At 39.4% G+C, this 24,375-nt stretch overlaps 1 protein-coding gene and 1 pseudogene across 1 annotated transcript; both read left to right on the top strand.

Moving 5' to 3' along the window:
- The first annotated feature begins 483 nt into the window (after positions 1–483).
- LOC123335174 lies at positions 484–1,416 on the top strand (annotated as a pseudogene).
- Positions 1,417–6,903: 5,487 nt separating this feature from the next.
- On the top strand, positions 6,904–7,886 carry LOC102411346 (olfactory receptor-like protein OLF4). The gene has a single exon (XM_044948254.2). The coding sequence runs from the start codon at positions 6,939–6,941 to the stop codon at positions 7,884–7,886; it is 948 nt and encodes a 315-aa protein (XP_044804189.2). The 5' UTR covers positions 6,904–6,938.
- Positions 7,887–24,375: the final 16,489 nt, after the last annotated feature.

The raw sequence follows: 24,375 nt of genomic DNA, 5'->3' as shown, positions 1-24,375 counted from the left end.
CTGGAGGAGAGCAAGGCAACCCACTCCAGAACTCTTTCTTGGGAAATCCCATGGACAGTGGAGGCTGGCGTGCTATGGTCCTTCTTCCCTTTGCTCAGTTGTGTCCGACTCTTTGCGACCCCATGGACAGTAGCCTACCAGGATCCGCCTTCCATGGGATTTTCCAGGCAAGAATACTAGAGTGGGCTGCAATTTCCTTCTCCAGGGGATCTTCCCAACCCAGGGATCGAACCCAGGTCTCCTGCATTGCAGACAGACACTTTACTCTCTGAGCCATATGGTCCTTGGGGTCACACAAAGTTGGACAAGACTGAAGCTGCTAAACATACACACATATGCTCAAAGAGAACTTATCTGAAAATAAAATATTACAGCAACTTCTTGAGGGCTAAATAGAAATTGCAGTATTTCAGCTATGTGAATTATACCAGTAGGAGTGAAAATTGTCATTATTTCCTTTTTCCTGGTAGCCGACTACACCCCATGAAACCAAGTAACAATACACAGATTTCAGGATTTCTTCTTTTGGGAATGTCAAAGGAAGCCAACTACAGCCTCTCATATTTGGGCTTTTCCTCTCCATATACCTGGTCAATGTGCTTGGAAACCTAATCATCATCTTCACTGTCAGCTCAAACTCCCACACCCACACCCCCATGACTTCCTCTCCAACCTGTCCTTTGTAGACATCTGTTTCATTTCCACCACCATCCCAAAGATGCTCTGGAACATCCAGACTCAAAGAAAAGGTATCATCTATGAAGGCTGCATCACCCAGATGTATTTTTGTGTACTGTTTGCAGGATTAGATGACATTCTCCTGAGTGTGATGACCTATGATCAGTATGTGGCCATCTGCCACCCCCTGCACTATATGGTCATCATGAGCCTCTGGCTCTGTGGACTGCTGGTTCTGATATCCTATATGTTGATTGCCTTGTATTCCTTGCTACACATCTTAATGGTGTTCGATTGTCTTTCTGTACTGTTGTATCAATCCCCCACTTTTTCTGTGAACTCAGTCAGGTGGTAAAACTTGCCAGTTCTGACAACTTTCTTAATAACATAGTGATGTATTTTGCAGCTGTCCTGATGGGTGTTGGTCCTTTTGCTGGTATCCTTTACTCTTACTCTAAATAGTTTCCTGCATATATAAAAATCACATCAGCTCAAGGGAAATATAAAGCATTTTCTACCTGTGTGTCCCATCTCTTGGTTGTCTCCCTATTTTATTTTACAGCCTTAGGAGTTTACCTTAGCTCTGCTGCTACCCACACCTCACATTCAAATACAATTGCCTCGGTGATGTACACTGTGATCACACCCCTGCTGAACCACAGTCCGAGGAACAAAGATATAAAAGGGGCTCTGAAGAAATTCTACTTTATGCAAAGTTTAAAGGACCAAATACCCTAGTCCCTTGGATTGGATAACTCAAAGCCTCAGAACCAGAAATTGTGATTCTTTGATCATTGTGGAATAAAATTTGCTCCTTGTATGTATTTTCTGGAATTTCCATTTTTCTTTCCTTCTTTGATTCAGCATATTTATACAATTTTGGCACTTTCTTTATTAAGCTTTATTCTCTGTGTTATACACAGGAAATTTTTTTTTTCCTACTCCAAAATTTACATACCTTTGAAGAAAAAAAATGATTTGAAATTTCATTTCTTTGGTGGGGTACATTGATTTATGAAAAGTTTGTTAAGAATCATGTTTTTTTTTTTTTTATTAGAACATCTAGTTTGCTGACACTGATTGAGATTATCCATAGGTATTGCTTATTGCCAGTGTGTTCTTTGTTTCTTGCTTGTAGTTCTTATTTTTTCCTTTTGTGTGTTTCTTTAGGTTTGCTGTTTTATTTAGTGGTATGCTTTGAGCAAGCTCTGGTAGACGATGAAGGACAGGGAAGCCTAGTGTGCTGCAGTCCACGGGGTAGCAAGAAGTCAGACATGGCTGAGTGACTAGACAGCAAAGTAATAATGCTTGTGTTTCTTTCTCTCTAGCTTTTGTGTATCTAGTGTAGTTTTTTTATGTATGTTAAACAATGGGTTTTTATATGATGACTTACAGCTGTATTTCAGAGAAGGCAATGGCACCCCACTCCAGTACTTTTGCCTGGAAAATCCCATGGATGGAGGAGCCTGGTAGGTTGTAGTCCATGGGATCGCTAGAATGGGACACGACTGAGCGACTTCACTTTCACTCTTCACTTTCATGCATTGGAGAAGTAAATGGCAACCCACTCCAGTGTTCTTGCCTGGAGAATCCCAGGGACGGGGGAGCCTGGTCGGCTGCTGTCTCTGGGGTCACACAGACTCGGACACGACTGAAGCAACTTAAGAAGAAGAAGGAGAAGAAGGAGAAGAAGGAGAAGAAGGAGAAGAAGGAGAAGAAGAAGAAGAAGAAGAAGAAGAAGAAGAAGAAGAAGAAGAAGAAGAAGAAGAAGAAGAAGAAGAGAAGAAGAAGAAGAAGAAGAAGAAGAAGACAGCTGTATTTTCTTTTTCTTTTTTTTTAGAAGCAAAATTTATTTTATTTAGTAGAGATATTTTTTCAAAGATGGCCTAATGTTCAGATTAAAAAAAAAAAAGGCCTTGTATCTGCAATGCTATCAAAGCAAGATAATTATTTTTTGTGTATTTTCTTTTTAAAACAGGCTGTCTTTTAAGTTCTTAAACGTTCAAATATATATATACTGTATCTCCTGTATGCAGACAGATTCTTTACTGCTTGATCTACCTAGTGGATGTGCCTGCAAAGCAGAACATGTGGGTTTGACCTCTGCATTGGGACGACCCCAAGGGAATGGAAAGGCAACCCACTCCAGTGTTCTTGATTGGCAAATCCTATGGAGAGAGGTAGCCTGGCAGGCTACAGTCCATGGGGTCACAAAGACTCAGATGTGACTGGGCACAGTACACACACACACACACACACACATATAATACGCTAAGATAGTTCATGGTACATATCAACATATAAAAATCTTATCTGTACAAACATTTAGTAGTGAGGAATTAAAGGATAGCTCTTAACTTCTGATATAACTGGAAAATTTATAATTGACTTGGAGAAACTATCATTCGTCCAAGGAATATACTGACCAAGGTTTTATTCTAAGGTAGCAAAGTCATCCCACTCTCTGAAGAGGATAATAGTAATATTTGGAGATTTCAGTGGTTCTGTCCCTGTCGCAAATCAAAGCCATAAAGACCCGAGGGACCTAGTCAAGACAAATCCTGAATGTTACAGTTTAAAAAAAAATTAATATAATTTATTTATTTTAATTGGAGGCTAATTAATTTATAATATTGTATTGGTTTTGCCATACATCAACATGAATCTGCCACGGGTGTACACATGTTCCCCATCCTGAACCCCTCTTCCACCCCTCTCCCCATACCATCCCTCTGGGTCATCCCAGTGCACCAGCCCTGAGCATCCTGTATTATGCATCAAACCTGGACTGGCAGTTCATTTCACATATGATATTATACATGTGTCAATGCCATTCTCCCAAATCATCCCACTCTCACCCTCTCCCACAGAGTCCAAAAGACTGTTTTATACATTGGTGTCTCTTGCTGTCTTGCATACAGGGTTATCATTACCATCTTTCTAAATTCCTTATATATGCATCATTATACTGTATTGGTGTTTTTCTTTCCGGCTTATTTCACTCTGTATAATGGGCTCCAGTTTCATCCACCTCATTAGAACTGATTCAAATGTATTCTTTTAAATGGCTGAATAATACTCCATTGTGTATATGTACCATAGCTTTCTTATCCATTCATCTGCTGATGGACATCTAGGTTGCTTCCATGTCCTGGCTAGTGTAAACAGTGCTGCGATGAACTTTGGGGTACATATGTCTCTTTCAATTCTGGTTTCCTCAGTGTGTATGCCCAGCAGTGGGATTGCTGGGTCATAAGCCATGTCTATTTCCAGTTTTTTAAGGAATCTCTACACTGTTCTCCATAGTGGCTGTACTAGTTTGCATTCCTACCAACAGTGTAAGAGGGTTCCTTTTTCTCCATACCCTCTCCAGCATTTATTGCTTATAGACTTTTGGATCACAGCCATTCTGACTGGCCTGAGATGGTACCTCATTGTAGTTTTGATTTGCATTTCTCTGATAATGAGTAACGTTGAGCATCTTTTCATGTGTTTGTTAGCCATCTGTATGTCTTCTCTGGAGAAATGTCTGTTTAGTTTTTTGGCCCATTTTTTGATTGGGTCGTGTATGTTTCTGAAATTGAGCTGCAGGTGTTGCTTGTATATTTTTGAGATTAATTCTCTGTCAGTTGCTTCATTTGCTATTATTTTTGTACTCAGGGATATGATGACATGTGAGAACCTTAGGGATTTAGAAGCAAGAGAATTAAGAGGATGAAGCAATAAAAAATAAATTCACCTAACTTATAATTCAGTGTCTTAAGAACAGAGAATTAGCAGGGGAAAAAAGTCCATTCTGTCCAGAAAAGTGTCCTCACGAGAAATCATGTATTGAGAGGTTGGAGTAACCAGAGGAAACACGCCTAATGAGCTGACACAGGAAGCTGCAAATATCTCCTCTGCTGCAGTCGCTCAGCCTCTGCCATTTTAGTTGGGGAGGACCTGGTCCTTGCTTTTGAAGTTCTGCATCTGTCTGGCAACCAATGCTTGATTTTATCACTTCCTGTTTTCTTATTTGGGGACAAAATTTCTGTCTGCATCAGTAATCATTTAGGGAGGAATTTTGACTTCTACAAGGAAAGCATTCTCTCTCAATCTGCAGGCAGGTGAGTCTGAGAACGCCACAGACCCTGCGGGAGAGTGTCAGTGATGATGGAAGCCCGGAATGTGGACCTGAGGTCACATGAGGACCAATCTTGCATAGCCCAGAGGACAGAGGTCATTGTGTTTTTTTTTTTTTTTTTCTGGTTTTCCTAATATTAATGTACTTATTTATGGTCTAAAAATAGAGTGAACATTGCACTTGAAAATGCAAGTGTCAATCTTGACAATTAAATGGTAATAGTAGAAACTCAGAAGGAATGAAGTTAGTGGTTTAGTCGCTAAATTGCTCCAACTCTTGTGTCCCCATGGACTGTAACCCACCTGACTCCTCTGTCCATGGGATTTCCCAGGCAAGAATGCTGGAGTGAGTTGCCATTTCCTTCTCCAGGGGATCTTCTCGACCCAGGGATTGAACCTATGTGTCCTGCATTGATGAGCAGATTCTTTACTTTCTGAGCCATCAAGAAAATCCTTTTTTTTCCCCCCAATTTTTATTTATTTATTTTTAAATATATATATATTTATTTAATTGGAGGCTAATTACTTTAAAATATTGTATTGGTTTTGCCACACATCAACAAGAATCTGTCACGGGTGTACACGTGTTCCCCATCCTGAAACCCCCTCCCACCTCCCTTCCCATACCATGACTCTGGGGTCATCACTTTAGAAGGAATAGGAGGCATAAAATGCTTCCAGTAAAAGTAGAAAATAAGTATAAGGATCTTATTTATGAACAAGAGGAAACAAATAGGGGAATTTTAAGAAAAAGAAATATTCTCCTGCTTTATATGCTTCATATAAAACATATCCAACTTCTGTTGTATTTCATCTATATCTGATATTGAATTGGTAGCTTATATTCCAATTTTTTCTTTTCTTCTTGGGATATTCAAACTGTAAGATGTTCCATGTCATACATATATCATTCTTTTATGTTCTTGGACAAAAGATATTTTCCTTTATTATGTTTCCAGACATCAAGGAGATGTCACTGGAATTGGAATGTTGATGGATCAAGGAACCCTTGTTTATTACATCATTTCAGGGGTCATTGAATATATTGGATATTATTCTCCCTTAATGACTTCAACCCACTCCAGTACTCTTGCTGGCAAATCCCATGGATGGAGGAGCCTGGTAGGCTGCAGTCCATGGGGTTGCTAGGAGTCGGACACGACTGAGTGACTTCACTTTCACTTTTCACTTTCATGCATTGGAGAAGGAAATGGCAACCCACTCCAGTGTTCTTGCCTGGAGAATCCCAGGGGCGGAGGAGCCTGGTGGGATGCTGTTTATGGGGTCGCACAGAGTCGGACACGACTGAAGCGACTTAGCAGCAGTAGCAGCTCAGGTCCTTAGCAGTGTCAGGTCCCTCTTCCAGGCACACAATTCTGACATCACACTAGCTCCTTGTCTCTCTTTCACTAAGAATCTGTTCAAACATCACCTAGTTTGCTGGACTTTCCTAAACACTCAGGACAAAATAACACCTCCTACCACTTTCTTTTATACCTGGCTTTGTTTCATCATAGCATCTATCATATTCTATCATATTTTATTAGCATAACCTCATTTACCATCCTTGGACTGCCAGAGGTTTGCTTTTCAGCATTTTCTACTTCTTGTCTCCATATTCTTGGAAAACGGTTAACACTAAATATGTATTTCTCAAAAGAATGAAGGAATATCACATTAAAACTCTAGAATATATGACCTCTTAGCAAATGTGATGAGAATGGGACAAAAATTCCTAATCAGAAATGAAATGAAATATAGCTTCAAGGGACTTTTGCAGTGACTCAGTGGTTTAGAATCTGCCTGCAATGCAGCACCCATTCATGAGATGCAGGATCAATCCCTGTGTTGGAAATAACCGCTGGAGGAGGGCAAGGCAACTCACACCAGAATTCTTTCTTGGGAAATCCCATAGACAATGGAGGCTGATATGCTATGGTCCCTGGGGTCGCACAGAGTCAGACACAACTGAAGGGGCTCAACATACACACATACTCTAAAAGAGAACTTATCTGCAAATAAAATATTAACATCAACTTCTTGAGGGCTAAATAGAAATTGCAGTATTTCAGTTATGTGAATTAGTATGAGTGAAAATTGTCATTATCTTCCTTTTTCCTGGTAGTCACCTCCACGCCATGGAACCAAGTAACAATACACAAATTTCACGATTTCTTCTTCTGGGACTTTCAAAGGAAGCAGAAATACAGTCCCTCATATTTGGGCTTTTTCTCTCCATGTACCTGATCACTGTGTTTGGAAACCTGCTCATCATCTTGGCTGTCAGCTTGGACTCCCACCTCCACACCCCCATGTACTTCTTCCTCTCCAACCTGTCCTTTGTAGACATCTGTTTCACCTCCACCATCATCCCAAAGATGCTGCGGAACATCCAGACACAGAGCCAAGTTATCACCTACGAAGGCTGTATCACGCAGATGTATTTTTACATTTTCTTTGCAGAATTAGATGACATTCTCTTGACAGTGATGGCCTATGATCGGTATGTGGCCATCTGCCACCCCCTACATTACATGGTCATCATGAACCTCCGGCTCTGTGGATTGCTGGTTCTGATATCCTGGGTGCTGATTGCCTTGTATTCCTTGCTACACAGCTTAATGGTGCTGCGATTGTCCTTCTGCCCAGAAATGCAAATCCCTCACTTTTTCTGTGAACTCAGTCAGGTGGTACAACTTGCCAGTTCTGACAACTTTCTTAATAACATAGTGATATATTTTGCAGCTGTCCTGATGGGTATTGGTCCTTTTGCTGGTATCCTTTACTCTTACTCTAAAATAGTTTCCTGCATATGTAAAATTACATCAGCTCAAGGGAAATATAAAGCATTTTCTACCTGTGTGTCGCACCTCTTGGGTGTATCCTTATTTTATTTTACAGCCTTAGGAGTTTACCTTAGCTCTGCTGCTACCCACACCTCACATTCAAGTACAATTGCCTCGGTGATGTACACTGTGGTCACACCCCTGCTGAACCCCTTCATCTACAGTCTGAGGAACAAAGATATAAACGGTGCTCTGAAGAGATTCTACTTTATGCCAAGTTTAAAAGACCAAATACCCTAGTCCCTTGGATTGGATAACTCAAAGCCTCAGAACCAGAAATTGTGATTCTTTGATCATTGTGGAATAAAATTTTCTATTTGTTTCCTGGGATTTCCATTTTTCTTTTCATCTTTGGATTAAGCATCTTCACGCAATTTTAGGAACTCTCCTTATTAAGTTTTTTCCTTAGTCTTATGCATTCAGTTCAGTCAGTTCAGTTTAGTTGCTCAGTCGTGTCTGAATCTGTGACCCCATGAACTGCAGCACTTCAGGCCTCCGCGTCCATAACCAACTCCTGTAGTTCACACAAACTCACATCCATTGATTTGGTGATGCCATCCAGCCATCTCATTCTCTGTCGTCCCCTTCTCCTTCTGAACCCAATCCCTCCCAGCATCAGAGTCTTTTCCAATGAGTCAACTCTTCGCATGAGATAGCCAAAGTACTGGAGTTTCAGCTTTAGCATCATTCCTTCCAAAGAAATCCCAGGGCTGATCTCCTTCAGAATGGACTGGATGGATCTCCTTGCAGTCCAAGGGACTCTCAAGAATCTTCTCTAACACCACAGTTGAAAGCATCAATTCTTCGGTGCTCAGCTGTCTTCACAGTCCAAATCTCACATCCATATATGAATACTGGAAAAACCATAGCCTTGACTAGATGAACCTTTGTTGGCAAAGTAATGTCTCTGCTTTTGAATGTGCTATCTAGGTTGGTCATAACTTTCCTTCCAAGGAGTAAGCGTCTTACTTTCATGGCTGCAATCACCATCTGCAGTGATTTTGAAGCCTAAAGAAATAAAGTCTGCCACTGTTTCCACTGTTTCCCCATCTATCTGCTATGAAGTGATGGGACCAGATGCCATGATCTTAGTTTGCTAAATGTTGAGCTTTTAAGCCAACTCTTTCACTCTCCTCTTTCACTTTCATCAAGAGGCTTTTTAGTTCCTCTCTACTTTCTCCCAGAAGGGTGGTGCCATCTGCATATCTGAGGTTATTGATATTTATCCCAGCAATCTTGATTCCACTTGTGGTTCTTCCAGCTAAGCGTTTCTCATGATGTACTCTGCATAGAAGTTAAATAAGCAGGGTGACAATATACAGCCTTGACATACTCCTTTTCCTATTTGGAACCAGTCTGTTGTTCCATGTCCAATTCTAACTGTTGCTTCCTGACCTGCATATAGGTTTCTCAAGAGGCAGGTCAGGTGATCTGGTATTCCCATCTCTTTCAGAATTTTCCACAGTTTATTGTGATCCACATTGTCAAAGGCTTTGGCATAGTCAATAAAGCAGAAAGAGATGCTTTTCTGGAACTCTGTTGCTTTTACATGATTCAGCAGATGTTGGCAATTTGATTTCTGGTTCCCATGCATTTTCTAAAACCAGCTTGTACATCTGGAAGTTCACAGTTCATGTATTGCTGAAGCCTGGCTTGGAGAATTTTGAGCATTACTTTACTAGTGTGTGAGATGCGTGCAATTGTGCAATAGTTTGAGCATTCTTTGACATTGCCTGTCTTTGGGATTGAAATGAAAGCTGACCTTTTCCAGTCCTGTGGCCACTGCTGAGTTTTCCAAATTTGCTGGCATATTGAGTGCAGCACATTCACAGCATCATTTTTCAGGATTTGAGATAGCCCAACTGAAATTCCATCATCTCCACTAGCTTTGTTCATAGTGATGCTTTCTAAGGCCCACTTGACTTCACATTCCAGGATGTCTGGCTCTAGGTTAATGATCACACCATCATGATTATCTTGGTCGTGAAGATCTTTTTTTATAAAGTTCTTCCATGTATTCTTGTCACCTCTTCTTAATATCTTCTGCTTCTGTCCTTTATCGAGCCCATCTTTGCATGAAATATTCCCTTGGTATCTCTAATTTTCTTGAAGAGATCTCTAGTCTTTCCCATTCTGTTATTTTCCTATATTTCTTTGCATTTATTGCTGAGGAAGGCTTTCTTATCTCTTCTTGCTCTTCTTCAGAACTCTGCATTCAGATACTTATATTTTTCCTTTTCTCCTTTGCTTTTCACTTCTCTTCTTTTCACACCTATTTGTAAGGCCTAGCCAGACAGCTGTGTATAAATGTATGTGTGTGTGCGTATATATATATATATATACGCACACACACACACACATACACGGTCTTTTTGGCCAAAAGATCTTTTAGGTGACATATTGTGTGTGTGTGTGTGTGTGTGTGCGCACGCAGAGTATTATATAGGGTACAGTAGTACTCTATATTTATTTCAAACCCAGGATGTCTGGAAGCAAGCATAAAAGCAGTGGTGATATTGCTGGTACAGCTATAAAGCACCGAGTAATAATGATGGAAACAAAAATAACTGGGACAGTGAAGCGACGTGAAAAGAAGGAATTGGAGAACCAGCAAAACTAATAAGAGAGACAAGAGGAATAAGATGTAACTGAAGAACAGGAGTGATCCAGAACACAGGAAATAGCCAGGGAATTTCTTTATTTGAGAGGGCACTTGATGAGAAGAGTCAATTCATTGTAAAGATGCTGATTCTGGGAAAGATTGAGGGCAGGAGAAGGGGCGACAGAGGATAAGATGGTTGAATGGCATCACTGACTCAACAGACATGAGTCTGAGCAAACTGGGAGATGGTGATGGATGGGAAAGCCTGGTGTGCTACAATCCATGGGGTCTCACAGAATTGGACATGACTGAGCAACTGAACAACAACAAATGAGTTTTTGAGGCATAGGACCTGATTGCAGGATGGTACATGAAGGTTGCAGTAGCTGTTCAGAATGCAATCCAGTGCTGCTGTGTCATTTCTGATAGGAGAAAAAGCTACATCAAGATATCAGTAGATTGTTTTTCAAGTGCTTAGTAACTCAGTCATGTCCAACTCTTTGCGACTGCATGGACTGTAGCCACCAGGCTCCTTTGTTCATGGAAATCTCCAGGCAAGAATACTGGAATGGGTCGCCATGCCCTCCTCCAGGGGATCTGCCCAACCCAGAGATCGAGCCCAGGTCTCCTGCATTGCAGGTGGATTTTTTTTTTTTTTTTTTTTTTACTATCTGAGCCACCAAGGAAGGCAGAGAATACTGGAATGGGTAGCCTATCCTGTTTCCTGGGGGAACTTCCAGACCCAGGAATTGAACCAGGGTCTCTTGCGTTGCAGGTGGATTAATTACCAACTAAGCTGCCAGAGTATCCCAGGAGCTAATGGGAAGTTTTTTCAAGAGGGTAGATCAAATGAATCCAGCAAGGAACCAGAACCTGTTCCATCAACATCAGGCATGAGTGAAATTTCATCTTCCATCTACTACTGTTAGTGATCCTTCATCTCTGCCTTCTCCCATCTCCTCTCCCTCCTCCATTCAATAATTTTGTCTTTTCACTCAACGCCAACTCCTATATGTCAGCTGCTGTACTCTATCACTGTACTTTTCAAGGCACTATACAGTAAAATTAAGAAAGTTTTCTTTATGTTTTATACTTATTTTTAATGTGTTATTTGTGTGTAAAGTAGTATAAACTTATTACACTGATGGTCGTGGTTTAGCTGCTCAGTCATATTCAACTCTTTTTGACCCAGTGGACTGTAGCCTACCAGGTTCTTCTCTCCATGGGATTTCCCAGGCAAGAATACTGGAATGGGTTGCCATTTCTCCAGGGAAACTGATTATAGTACTATGTAACTGATTGTGCCAGTTGGGTACCTAGGCCAACTTTGTTGGACTTATGAACAAATTGGACTGAAGAATACACTCTTGGAAAGGAACTCATTTATATCTAGGAGATGTGCTGTATTATATTCCTGTTTCCCCTTGAAAATTTACAGTACTTCCCACTCACATATCTTTCCATAGCTCTAAATTATCTCACTTTTTTCTAAAGTTAGCCATAATAATAAAAGAATCAATGAATGCACATTTGAATACCATCCATTTAAATCCTCATTATAATCAGTGATATCATCCATTATTATGATCAAAGGGCAACTGACAAGAGAGGTTGAATTCTTGCCCAGTCTGTAACTCAGACTTACCTATTTTTCTCCACAAGTACTTATTTTATTACAATTTTCCCTGGTTTCCTGGAAAGTAACTTCAATAGGATCACATTTCTTTTTTTTATAATATAAATTTATTTATTTTAATCGGATGTTAATTACTTTACAATATTGTATTGGTTTTGCCATACATCAACATGAATCCGCCACAGGTATACACGTGTTCCTCATCCTGAACCCCCCTCCCTCCTCCCTCCAGGTACCATCCCTCTGGGTCTTCCCAGTGCACCAGCCCCAAGCAACCAGTATCATGCCTTGAGCTTGGACTGGCGATTCGTTTCATATGTGATATTATACATGTTTAAATGCCATTCTCCCAAATCATCCCACCCTCTCCCTCTCCCACAGAGTCCAAAAGACTGTTCTACACATCTGTGTCTCTTTTGCTGTCTCACATACAGGGTTATTGTTACCATCTTTCTAAATTCCATATATATGCATTAGTATACTGATTTGGTGTTTTTCTTTCTGGCTTACTTCACTCCGTATAATAGGCTCCAGTTTCATCCACCTCATTAGAACTGATTCAAATGTATTTTTTTGAATGGCTGAGTAATACTCCATTGTGTATATGTACCACAGCTTTCTTATCCATTCATCTGCTGATAGGATCACATTTTAATACAGTGTTTTGAAGTTACTTGAAAAATAGAATGAGCATGAATGCTGTCTCAAATATTGATGCAAGTACCCAAAGTAAGAAGTAGCAGATTTTTACAATTGCCTTCACATTTGCTTATTTTGATTGTTGTATCAATAAGCTCTCAGTGGCTTTCTGTGCTTTGCAAAAGCTTTCAAGTCTAATTAGGTTACATTTGTTTATTTTTGTTTTCATTTCCTTTGCCTTAGGCGACTGATCCAAAAATTATTGCTATTATTTAGCTCAAAGACTGTTCTACCAAATATCTTCTATGATTTTTATGGTTTCCAGTCACATTTAGTCTTTAATCCATTTCGTTTTTGTTTTGTTTTGTTTTGTTTGCATATGGTGTGAGAAAAATTTTAATTTAATTCTCTATACATAGCTGTCCAGTTTTACTAGCACCACTTGTTGAAGTACTTTTTTTTTTTTTTATTCTTACCTTCTTTGTCCTGGGTTAATCAGCCATAAGTGTGTGGTTTATTTCTTAGCTCTCTATTCTGTTCCATTGATTGTTTGTGTCTGTACCATGCCATTTTGATGACTGTGGCTTTGCAGTGTAGTCTGCAGTTTAGAAGAATGATAAGCCCAGATTTGTTGTCACAGCGGTTGTTGGAGGGGAGGGTTGTTTGCTTGGTTGGCTGATTTTGTTTCACAATTGCTTTGGTTATTCAGGCTCTTTTGTGGCTCCATATGAATTTTAGGCATGCATGTGTGTTAGTCCCTCAGTTGTGTCCATCTCTTTGCGACCCCATGTACTGTAGCCTGCCAGGGCTCCTCTATTCATGGGATTCCCTAGACATGAATACTGGAGTGGGTAGCCATTCCCTTATCTAGAGGATCTTCCTGACCCAAGGGTTGAAGAACCTGCAATACCAGCCTGCAATCACCATTGCAGGCTGATTCTTTACCATCTGAGCCACCAGGGAAGCCATGAATTTTAGGAATATTAATTCTATTTCTGTGGGAAATGTTGTAAGTCTTTTGAAGTATTAGTAGTGAATATTGGAAGTAGAGAGAGTAGACATCCTTGTCTTGTTCCTAAATTTATAGGAAGTGCTTTCAACTTGTCACTGTAGAACATGACGTTGGTTGTGTTTATGTCATAAATGCCATTATTTTTTGAGATATGTTCCCTCTATACTCACTTTGATCAGGATTGTTATATCATGAATTGATGTTGAACTTTATCACATGTTTTTATTTCTGCAACTACTTTTTAAAAATTTTTACTGTGCTATAATTGATTTACATTGCTGTGTTAGTTTCAGGGGTACAGAGAAGTGAATCTGTAATACATGTAGGTATATCCGCTCTTTTTAGCTTCTGTTACCATGTAAGCCATTACAGAATATTGACTAGAGTTCCCTGTGCTATACAGTAGGTCCTTATTAGTTATCTATTTTAATCTCAGTTGTGTGTATATGTCACATGTAGATTATTTTTGATGTGTTTGTGGGCAAGGTGGGCTCCACAGCCCCTCACTCTTCCATCTTAGTCTCCTCCTTCAAGATTTCATCATTTTTGTATAACTGTGTAGCATTAAATTTTATATACATATATGCCTTCTTCTTTATCCATTCATTGATGGGCGCTTAGGTTGTTTCCATATTTGGCTATTGAAAATAATGTTGTGATGGACTTAGGGTTGCATATATCTTTTCAATTTGTGTTTTTGTATTTTTAGGATAAATACTCAAATTGGAATAGCTGGATCATAAGGTAATTTTATGCTTAATTTTTTAAGCAGTCTCCCTACTCTTTTACATGATAGCTGCACCAATTTACATTCCTATCAAGATTATGGGTATAAATGGACAATTAATTTACAATATAGAAGTAACCCACTCCAGTATTCTTGCCTGAGAAATCCCACTAACAGAGAATGTGGCAGGCTATAGTCCATGGGGTTGCAAAGAGTCAGAAATGACTTAACAACTAAACAACAATAATACATTTTAATTTATTAAATGCCTTTTAATTTGTCTTGATTTTAAAATTAAAAAAATAGAAACTAAAGACCTATATATAGAAAACTATAAAACACTGGTGAAAGAAATCAAAGAGGACACTAATAGATGGAGAAATATACCATGTTCATGGATTGGAAGAATCAATATAGTGAAAATGAGTATACTACCCAAAGCAATCTATAGATTCAATGCAATCCCTATCAAGCTACCAATGGTATTTTTCACAGAGCTAGAACAAATAATTTCACAATTTGTATGGAAATACAAAAAACCTCAAATAGCCAAAGCAATCTTGAGAAAGAAGAATGGAAGTGGAAGAATCAACCTGCCTGACTTCAGGCTCTACTACAAAGCCACAGTCATCAAGACAGTATGGTACTGGCACAAAGACAGAAATATAGATCAATGGAACAAAATAGAAAGCCCGGAGATAAACCCACACATCTATGGACACCTTATCTTTGACAAAGGAGGCAAGATATACAATGGAGAAAAGACAATGTCTTTAACAAGTGGTGCTGGGAAAACTGGTCAACCACTTGTAAAAGAATGAAACTAGAACACTTTCTAACACCATACATAAATATTTGAAAATATAAATTTTATTTGAAAATACCAATTCAAACTTTTTCAGATGTATATTATTTGGTGTGATTCATGAGTCCTTGCATTAAAAAAAAATAAAATTGACCACACTTCTGGAAGGAATGCATACACTTTCATTCAAAAGTTCAGGTGAAGACACTTTGGTGTTCAGAAATTGTAAAACTATATACTCTGTATCCTAAACACAGAGTAGGAGCAGGAAACTTCCTATCTGACCAGACCAGTGTCCCTCAGGGAAATCAGTTATTACAGGTGGTATTTACAAAAGGGAATCATGCTCATGAGCAGACATAAAGAGCCATAAATATTTCCTGTGCTGCAGTCCCTCTGCCTGTGCAGTCTTGGACTAGATTGGGGAATGGTTGATGCTTACAGAGTCAAAACTGTAGTTGGGGAACCCATGCTTAACTCCATCCCACTGTCTTATCTGTAGACAGAGTTTCTATCTCCATTATCAACCATCCAAGAGGAGTTGGGACATCTATGTTGAGACTTTCCTCTCAGAAACTCTATCCGTGTGAGTCCAGGAGCCAAGTAAATACTGAAAGATATGGTCAAAGGGAATGGCAGCCAAGGACATTCACCTGAGTTCTTATGAGAGCCAATGTAGATTAAACCAGAGCCATGAACACTGAATTTGTTTGTTGTCTTGACTGATAAATTAATGTATTATTTCATGATGCTGAGCTTGACAATGCAAGGGTCAATGTTGACCATTAAATAATGGACAGAGAAGCCCAGTTAGAAGAGAGAGTGGGATGTGCAAAGTGCTTTCAGTCAAAGTAGAACCTAAGTCCAAGCACGTTTATCGTTAACTAAAGTCGAGTTATAGGGTATTAGCTGTGGAGGGATGTACATGATGTAGCATGTTTTTCTAGCAGAAGCATATTTAACTATGATGAATAAGATTCAGACTAGAATGCTGGTAAACATTTCCCCTGCAACAGCCCTTGATGAGGCATACATTTCAGTGTCTCCATCCTCTTAATATTCAAATAAAAAATCTATATCAAAATTATATGCCAAAGAGCTTACCCTGCAATTACTTCATTACATATAATATTAAATATATGTGTAGAATCATTCAGTTCAATTCAGTTGCTCAGTCATGTCTGACTTTTTGCAACCACATGGACTGCAGCATGCCAGGCTTCCCTGTCCATCACAAACTCCTGGAGCTTGCTCAGACTCATGTCCATCAAGTCAGTGATGCCATCCAACCATCTCATCTTCTGTCGTTCCCTTCTCCTGCCTTCAATCTTTCCCAGCATAGGGGTCTTTTCCAGTGAGTCAGCTCTTTGCAGGTGGCCAAAGTAGTGGAGCTCCAGTTTCAGCATCAGTCTTTCCAATGAACATTTACAACTGATTTCCTTTAGGATCAACTGTTTGATCTGATAGAATCGTTAACTCATTAATGCCACCTTTAAAAACTGAGCAGTCAAGTTCTTTGCTTTCGTATAGGAAATCCAGCATGTTTTTTCTCCTGTTTTGTTTTGTTTTTTAATTATTATGTGCTTTCAGACTAGGAATTGGATTTTTATGATCAAGATTGCTGTTTGCCCTTAGATATGTCATAATATATGCAATTATTTGTGCAAAATTTCTGAGAATTAAAAATTTTGTGTGGTAAAATCTGTGTCAGTTCTCTTATGTTCTCTCCAATATTTTTTTAACTGAAGGAATTGAGCCATCACTCAAATATTCTTCACTTGCAAATCCTTGCCTTAAACAAAAATGAAAAGGAATGTTCTTCATACATGGTGCAAATACATCACACTTTTGCATATTTTGAACTACTTCCACATCTCTTATTCCTCATGGTCCTTTCATTCTAAATCTATTCTAAAAGTTGCGACATATTCAGCCTCCATTTGAAAACTTCTCTTCTTTACATTTGAATAAATGAGTTGCGTCATATTCAGCCTCCATTTGAAAACTTCTCTTCTTTACATTTGAATAAATGTCACCCTTATCTTCCACAGGCATATTGGAATCCATATGTTTCTAAGTAAGAGGAAATTGTAACTCAGACAGTGCTTCCATCTCATATTATAACAACTTGCTGTCATATTATCTCTTTCAATGTCTTTTTTTGTAAAAAAAAAAAAATTGAATTAGTGACATAAGTTATAACTATCATAACCTTTTCTTTAGAATTTGGTTTTGGATTTGCCATCAATTGTCTCGCATATGGCTTTATTAATATTGAATTTCACAAATTGAAGCAGGTAAAAAACATGGATGAAGAACCCCTTGTGACCTGAATTTTCAACAGCAGGAGGGAGAACGCCTCGTTCCTCAACATTCTCTGACACCATCTCTCCTCAGTATCCCTCCTGCTCATGTCCCTCACCATACTGGCTTCCTTTTCTAGTCTAGAACATCTTAAACAAGCACCTTCCTCAGGACCTTCAAATTAGCTGCTGCCTTGCCAAGATGCACTGCCCCAGGTATATTCATGGCCCTAGTTCTCTTATCCTTAAGGTCTCTGTTCAAATATCACCTTGTTCACAGCTCTTACCTAAATATACATGAAAAATCATACTCCGTTTTTACTTTCTACATCAGACCTCTTTTTTTTCTTCATACCACTGGCCACCATCTGACACGCTATATAATTTTTGTTGGCTTATATTCTGTCACCAAAATGGGATCTTAGGAGCTTTTGTTTTCAGCACCCTGCATTCCCTGCAATGACAATATTGAGACTTTGTCACTATTCGATTTGTATTTTTAAGATGCATGAAAAATTTTTTCATTAAAACTTCAATACATGACATCTTGGTGAAAACACTGATAGTTACACAAGTTTGCTAAGTAGAGATGACTCAAGTGGTTCCCCAAAGTGCACAAAATTTATGAGCAAATTTTTTTTTGTTTTGTTTTTGTTTATTTAATTTAATTTTATTTATTTTATTTTTTTAATTTTATTTTATTTTTAAACTTTACATACTTGTATTAGTTTTGCCAAATATCAAAATGAATAGTTAATGTCTTTATGGCAAAATATAAAAGACAGCAATTCAACCATGTGAGTATTGCCCATTTGTGTGAAAATTAGTCATGTTACTTTGACCCTTTCCTGGTAGTCACCTTCACCAAATGGAACCAAAAAACCTAACGAGGGTTCCCGAATTTCAGCTTCTGGGATTTTCCGAGGAACCAGAACTGCAGCCTCTCATATTTGGGCTTTTTCTCTCCATGTACTTGATCACTGTGTTTGGAAACCTGCTCATCATCCTGGCCGTCAGCTCAGACTCCCAATTCCACACCCCCATGTACTTCTTCCTCTCCAACCTGTCCTTTGTAGACATCTGCTTCACCTCCACCACCATCCGAAAGATGCTGTGGAATATCGAGACACAGAACAAAGTTATAACATTTGAAGGCTGCATCACCCAGGTATATTTTTTCACACTTTTTGTAGTACTAGACATTTTACTGCTGACTGTGATGGCCTATGATCGCTTCATGGCCACCTATCATTCCCTACACTATACAGTCATCATGAACCCCCAGCTCTGTGAACTGCTGGTGCTGGTGTCCTGGATCATCAGTGTCCCACATTCCTTGTTAGAAAGCTTAATGGGGGGAGGAGCCAAGATGGCGGAGGAGTAGGACGGGGAGAACACTTTCTCCCCCACAAATTCATCAAAAGAGCATTTAAACGTCGAGTAAATTCCACAAAACAACTTCTGAATGCCGGCAGAGGACATCAGGCACCCAGAAAAGCAGCCCAACTCTTCGAAAGGAGGTAGGAAAAAATATAAAAGACAAAAAAAGAGACAAAAGAGGGAGGGACGGAGTTCCGTCCCGGGAAGGGAGTCTTAAAAAGAGAGAAGCTTCCAAACACCAGGAAACCCTCTCACTGCCGAATCTGTGCCGAGCTTTGGAAGCACAGAGGGCAACATAAAAGGGAGGGGAAAAAAAAAAAAATAAACAATTAAAAATCGCGGATTGTGAGCCCTACGGGAACTCCCCCAGCGGAGAAGCAGCGCAGACGCCTGCACACGGCATTAGCAAGCGGGGGCTGGGCAGGGAAGTGCGGCACGGGCTGTGTCCCTTAGAGTAAGAATCGGGCCGAATGTCCTGAGCGCTATCTGAGCAAAATAATTTGGGCTAGCAAACCAGACTGTGGGATATCTACCACGCGAAAAGCCAGCCCTAACCTAAGACACCGCCAGGCCCGCGCACAGAACAAAGGACTGAACAGAGGTAGCCGGCTGCAGACCTTCCCCCTCCGGTGACAGGCAGCCAGAGCCGGAAGGGGGCAATCGCAGCCCCAGAGAGACACTATCTATAAAACTGTAAGCAGGCTTCTTTGCTAACTAAAACTTCTTGGGGGTCTGGACGGTCAATATCTGCCTGAGAAGGTGCGCCGGTTTTACACCCAGATAACCGAGTGGCGGGGAGGCGATAAGTGGCAGCATTGGCGCCCGCCAAACACCTCATCACCTGAGCTGCTCGACCTGGGAAGAACACAAAACGCAGGCCCAACCGAGTCTGCGCCTCTGAGGACTACCCGAGTGCCTGAACCTGAGCGGCTTGGACCTGGGAGCTCAGTCCAGGGCCGGCCTCTGATTGTTCCCGGCGAAACAACCTAGAGCCCAAGCAGTGTGGGCAGGGAGGTTACACGCGCCGTGAGCGGGGGCAGACCCAGTGTGGCCGAGGCACTTCGAGCGCACGCCAGTGTTATCTGTTTGCAGCATCCCTCCCTCCCTCCCCACAGCGCGGCTGAACAAGTGAGCCTAAATTAAAAAAAAAAAAAAAAAAAAAATAGGGTCCTCCACCGTCCCCTTTGTGTCAGGGCGGGAACCAGACACTGAAGAGACCAGCAAACAGAAGAAGCTATAACAGAGGGAAACGCCTTGGAAGCTACAGGCCATAGATTAAAACCCTGTGGTTACTACGGATTACATAGGAAGGGGCCTATAGATCTTGAGAAATATAAGTCGGACTAAGGAACTGCCAAAAATGAACTGAACCCACAATACTCACAACAAAACCAGAGAAAGACCTAGATATATTTTTACTATTTTTACGATCAATCTTTCTTTCTTTCTTTTTTTTTTAATTAAAAAAAAAAATTTTTTTTAAGTCCTCTATTGTCCTTTAATTTTCACTTTTATAACTATTACTTTGCAAAAAAAAAAAAAAAAAAGACCCTTTTTTTTTTTTTTTCTCTTCTTCTTCAGCAAACTTCATATATATATTTTATAATTTTTTGACCGTGGTTTTTTTTTTTTTTTTTTCTTCTTTTTCTTCTTTTCTTTAACATTGCATTTTTGAAATTCCAAACTCTACTCTAGATTTTTAATTTTAGCCTTTTGATATATGTTATCAATTTTGTACCTATAGTTTTTTTCATAATTGCTGTGACTTTTTTTTTTCCTCTGTTTCTTTCTCTTCTTCTTTTATATAACATCGTATATCTGCAATTCCAAACTCTACTCAAGATTTTTAATTTATGCTTTTTGGTATTTGATATCAATTTTGTACCTGTATTTTCTTTATAATTTTTGCGACATTGTTTTTGTTGGTTTGTTTGTTTTCTCTCTTTATTTTTCTTCTTCTTCTTCTTCTTTTTTTTTTTTTTTAACGTTGTATTTTTGAAATTCCAAACTCTACTCTAGATTTTTAATTTTTGCTGTTTGGTATTAGTTATCAATTTTGTACCTGTAGTTTCTCTATTACTTTCACGACGTTGTTTGTTTTTCTTTGTTCGTTTTTTCTCTCTTTCTTTTCCTTCTCCTTTTCATTAACATCGCATTTTTGAAATTCCAAACTCTACTCTAGATTTCTAATTTTTGTTTTTATGTATTTGTTACCAATTTTGTACCTTTAAGAACCCAATCTTCAGGACCCATTTTTCACTAGTGTACGAGATTACTGGCTTGACTGCTCTCTCTCCCTTTGGACTCTCCATTTTCCCCACCAGGTCACCTGTATCTCCTCCCTAACCCCTCTCTACTCTACCCAACTCTGTGAATTTCTGTGTGTTCCAGACGGTGGAGAACACTTAAGGAACTGATTACTGGCTGGATCTGTCTCCCGCCTTTTCATTTCCCCCTTTTATCCTTCTGGCCACCTCTGTCTCCTGCCTCCTTCTTCTCTTCCCTGTATAACTCCGTGAACATCTCTGAGTGGTCCAGTTGTGGAGTGCACATAAGGAAGTGACTACTGGCTAGCCCACTCTCTCCACTATTGATTCCACCTCATCTCATTTGGGTCACCTCTAACTCCCTCCTCCCTCTTCTCTTCTCCATGTAACGCTGTGAACCTCTCTGAGTGACCCTCACAGTAGAGAAACTTTTCATCTCTAACGTAGATGTTTTATCAGTGGTGCTGTATAGAAGGAGAAGTTTTGAAACTACTGTAAAATTAAGACCGATAACTGGAAGTAGGAGGCTTAAGTCCAATCCCTGACTCCAGGGAACTCCTGACTCCAAGGAACATTAATTGACAGGAGCTCATCAAACGCCTCCATACCGACACTGAAACCAAGCACCACACAAGGGCCAACAAGTTCCAGGGAAAGACATAACAAGCAAATTATCCAGCAACAAAGGAACACAGCCCTGAGCTTCAAGATACAGGCTGCCCAAAGTCACCCCAAAACCATAGACATCTCATAACTCATTACTGGACATTTCATTACACTCCAGAGAGAAGAAATACAGCTCCATCCACCAGAACATCAACACAAGCTTCCCTAACCAGGAAACCTTGACAAGCCACCTGTACAAACCCACACACAGCGAGGAAACGCCACAATAAAGAGAACTCCACAAACTGCCAGAATACAGAAAGGACACCCCAAACTCAGCAATTTAAACAAGATGAAGAGACAGAGGAATAGCCAGCAGATAAAGGAACAGGATAAATGCCCACCAAACCAAACAAAAGAGGAAGAGATAGGGAATCTACCTGATAAAGAATTCCGAATAATGATAGTGAAATTGATCCAAAATCTTGAAATTAAAATGGAATCACAGATAAATAGCCTGGAGGCAAGGATTGAGAAGATGCAAGAAAGGTTTAACAAGGACTTAGAAGAAATAAAAAAGAGTCAATATATAATGAATAATGCAATAAGTGAAATTAAAAACACTCTGGAGGCAACAAATAGTAGAATAACAGAGGCAGAAGATAGGATTAGTGAATTAGAAGATAGAATGGTAGAAATAAATGAATCAGAGAGGATAAAAGAAAAACGAATTAAAAGAAATGAGGACAATCTCAGAGACCTCCAGGACAATATTAAACGCTACAACATTCGAATCATAGGGGTCCCAGAAGAAGAAGACAAAAAGAAACACCATGAGAAAATACTTGAGGAGATAATAGTTGAAAACTTCCCTAAAATGGGGAAGGAAATAATGACCCAAGTCCAAGAAACCCAGAGAGTCCCAAACAGGATAAACCCAAGGCGAAACACCCCAAGACACATAGTAATCAAATTAACAAAGATCAAACACAAAGAACAAATATTAAAAGCAGCAAGGGAAAAACAACAAATAACACACAAGGGAATTCCCATAAGGATAACAGCTGATCTTTCAATAGAAACTCTTCAAGCCAGGAGGGAATGGCAAGACATACTTAAAATGATGAAAGAAAATAACCTACAGCCCAGATTATTGTACCCAGCAAGGATCTCATTCAAGTATGAAGGAGAAATCAAAAGCTTTTCAGACAAGCAAAAGCTGAGAGAATTCTGCACCACCAAACCAGCTCTCCAACAAATACTAAAGGATATTCTCTAGACAGGTAACACAAAAATGGTGTATAAATTCAAACCCAAAACAATAAAGTAAATGGCAACGGGGTCATACTTATCAGTAATTACCTTAAACGTAAATGGGTTGAATGCCCCAACCAAAAGACAAAGACTGGCTGAATGGATACAAAAACAAGACCCCTGCATATGTTGTCTACAAGAGACCCACCTCAAAACAGGGGACACATACAGACTGAAAGTGAAGGGCTGGAAAAAGATTTTCCATGCGAATAGGGACCAAAAGAAAGCAGGAGTAGCAATACTCATATCAGATAAAATAGACTTTAAAACAAAGACTGTGAAAAGAGACAAAGATGGTCACTACATAATGATCAAAGGATCAATCCAAGAAGAAGATATAACAATTATAAATATATATGCACCCAACACGGGAGCACCGCAGTATGTAAGACAAATGCTAACAAGTATGAAAGGAGAAATTAACAATAACACAATAATAGTGGGAGACTTTAATACCCCACTCACACCTATGGATAGATCAACTAAACAGAAAATTAACAAGGAAACACAAACTTTAAACGATACAATAGACCAGTTAGACCTAATTGATATCTATAGGACATTTCATCCCAAAACAATGAATTTCACCTTCTTCTCAAGCGCACATGGAACCTTCTCCAGGATAGATCACATCCTGGGCCATAAAGCTAGCCTTGGTAAATTCAAAAAAATAGAAATCATTCCAAGCATCTTTTCTGACCACAATGCAGTAAGATTAGATCTCAATTACAGGAGAAAAACTATTAAAAAATCCAACATATGGAGGCTGAACAACACGCTGCTGAATAACCAACAAATCACAGAAGAAATCAAAAAAGAAATCAAAATTTGCATAGAAACGAATGAAAATAAAAACACAACAACCCAAAACCTGTGGGACACCGTAAAAGCAGTCCTAAGGGGAAAGTTCATAGCAATACAGGCACACCTCAAGAAACAAGAAAAAAGTCAAATAAATAACCTAACTCTACACCTAAAGCAACTAGAAAAGGAAGAAATGAAGAACCCCAGGGTTAGTAGAAGGAAAGAAATCTTAAAAATTAGAGCAGAAATAAATGCAAAAGAAACAAAAGAGACCATAGCAAAAATCAACAAAGCCAAAAGCTGGTTCTTTGAAAGGATAAATAAAATTGACAAACCATTAGCCAGACTCATCAAGAAACAAAGGGAGAAAAATCAAATCAATAAAATTAGAAATGAAAATGGAGAGATCACAACAGACAACACAGAAATACAAAGGATCATAAGAGACTACTATCAACAATTATATGCCAATAAAATGGACAACGAGGAAGAAATGGACAAATTCTTAGAAAAGTACAACTTTCCAAAACTCGATCAGGAAGAAATAGAAAATCTTAACAGACCCATCACAAGCACGGAAATTGAAACTGTAATCAAAAATCTTCCAGCAAACAAAAGCCCAGGTCCAGACGGC

Source organism: Bubalus bubalis, chromosome 9, assembly GCF_019923935.1.
Source record: "Bubalus bubalis isolate 160015118507 breed Murrah chromosome 9, NDDB_SH_1, whole genome shotgun sequence".
NCBI lineage: Eukaryota > Metazoa > Chordata > Mammalia > Artiodactyla > Bovidae > Bubalus > Bubalus bubalis.
Note: the sequence above shows the minus strand (reverse complement) of the source record. Positions and strands in the feature narration are given on the sequence as shown.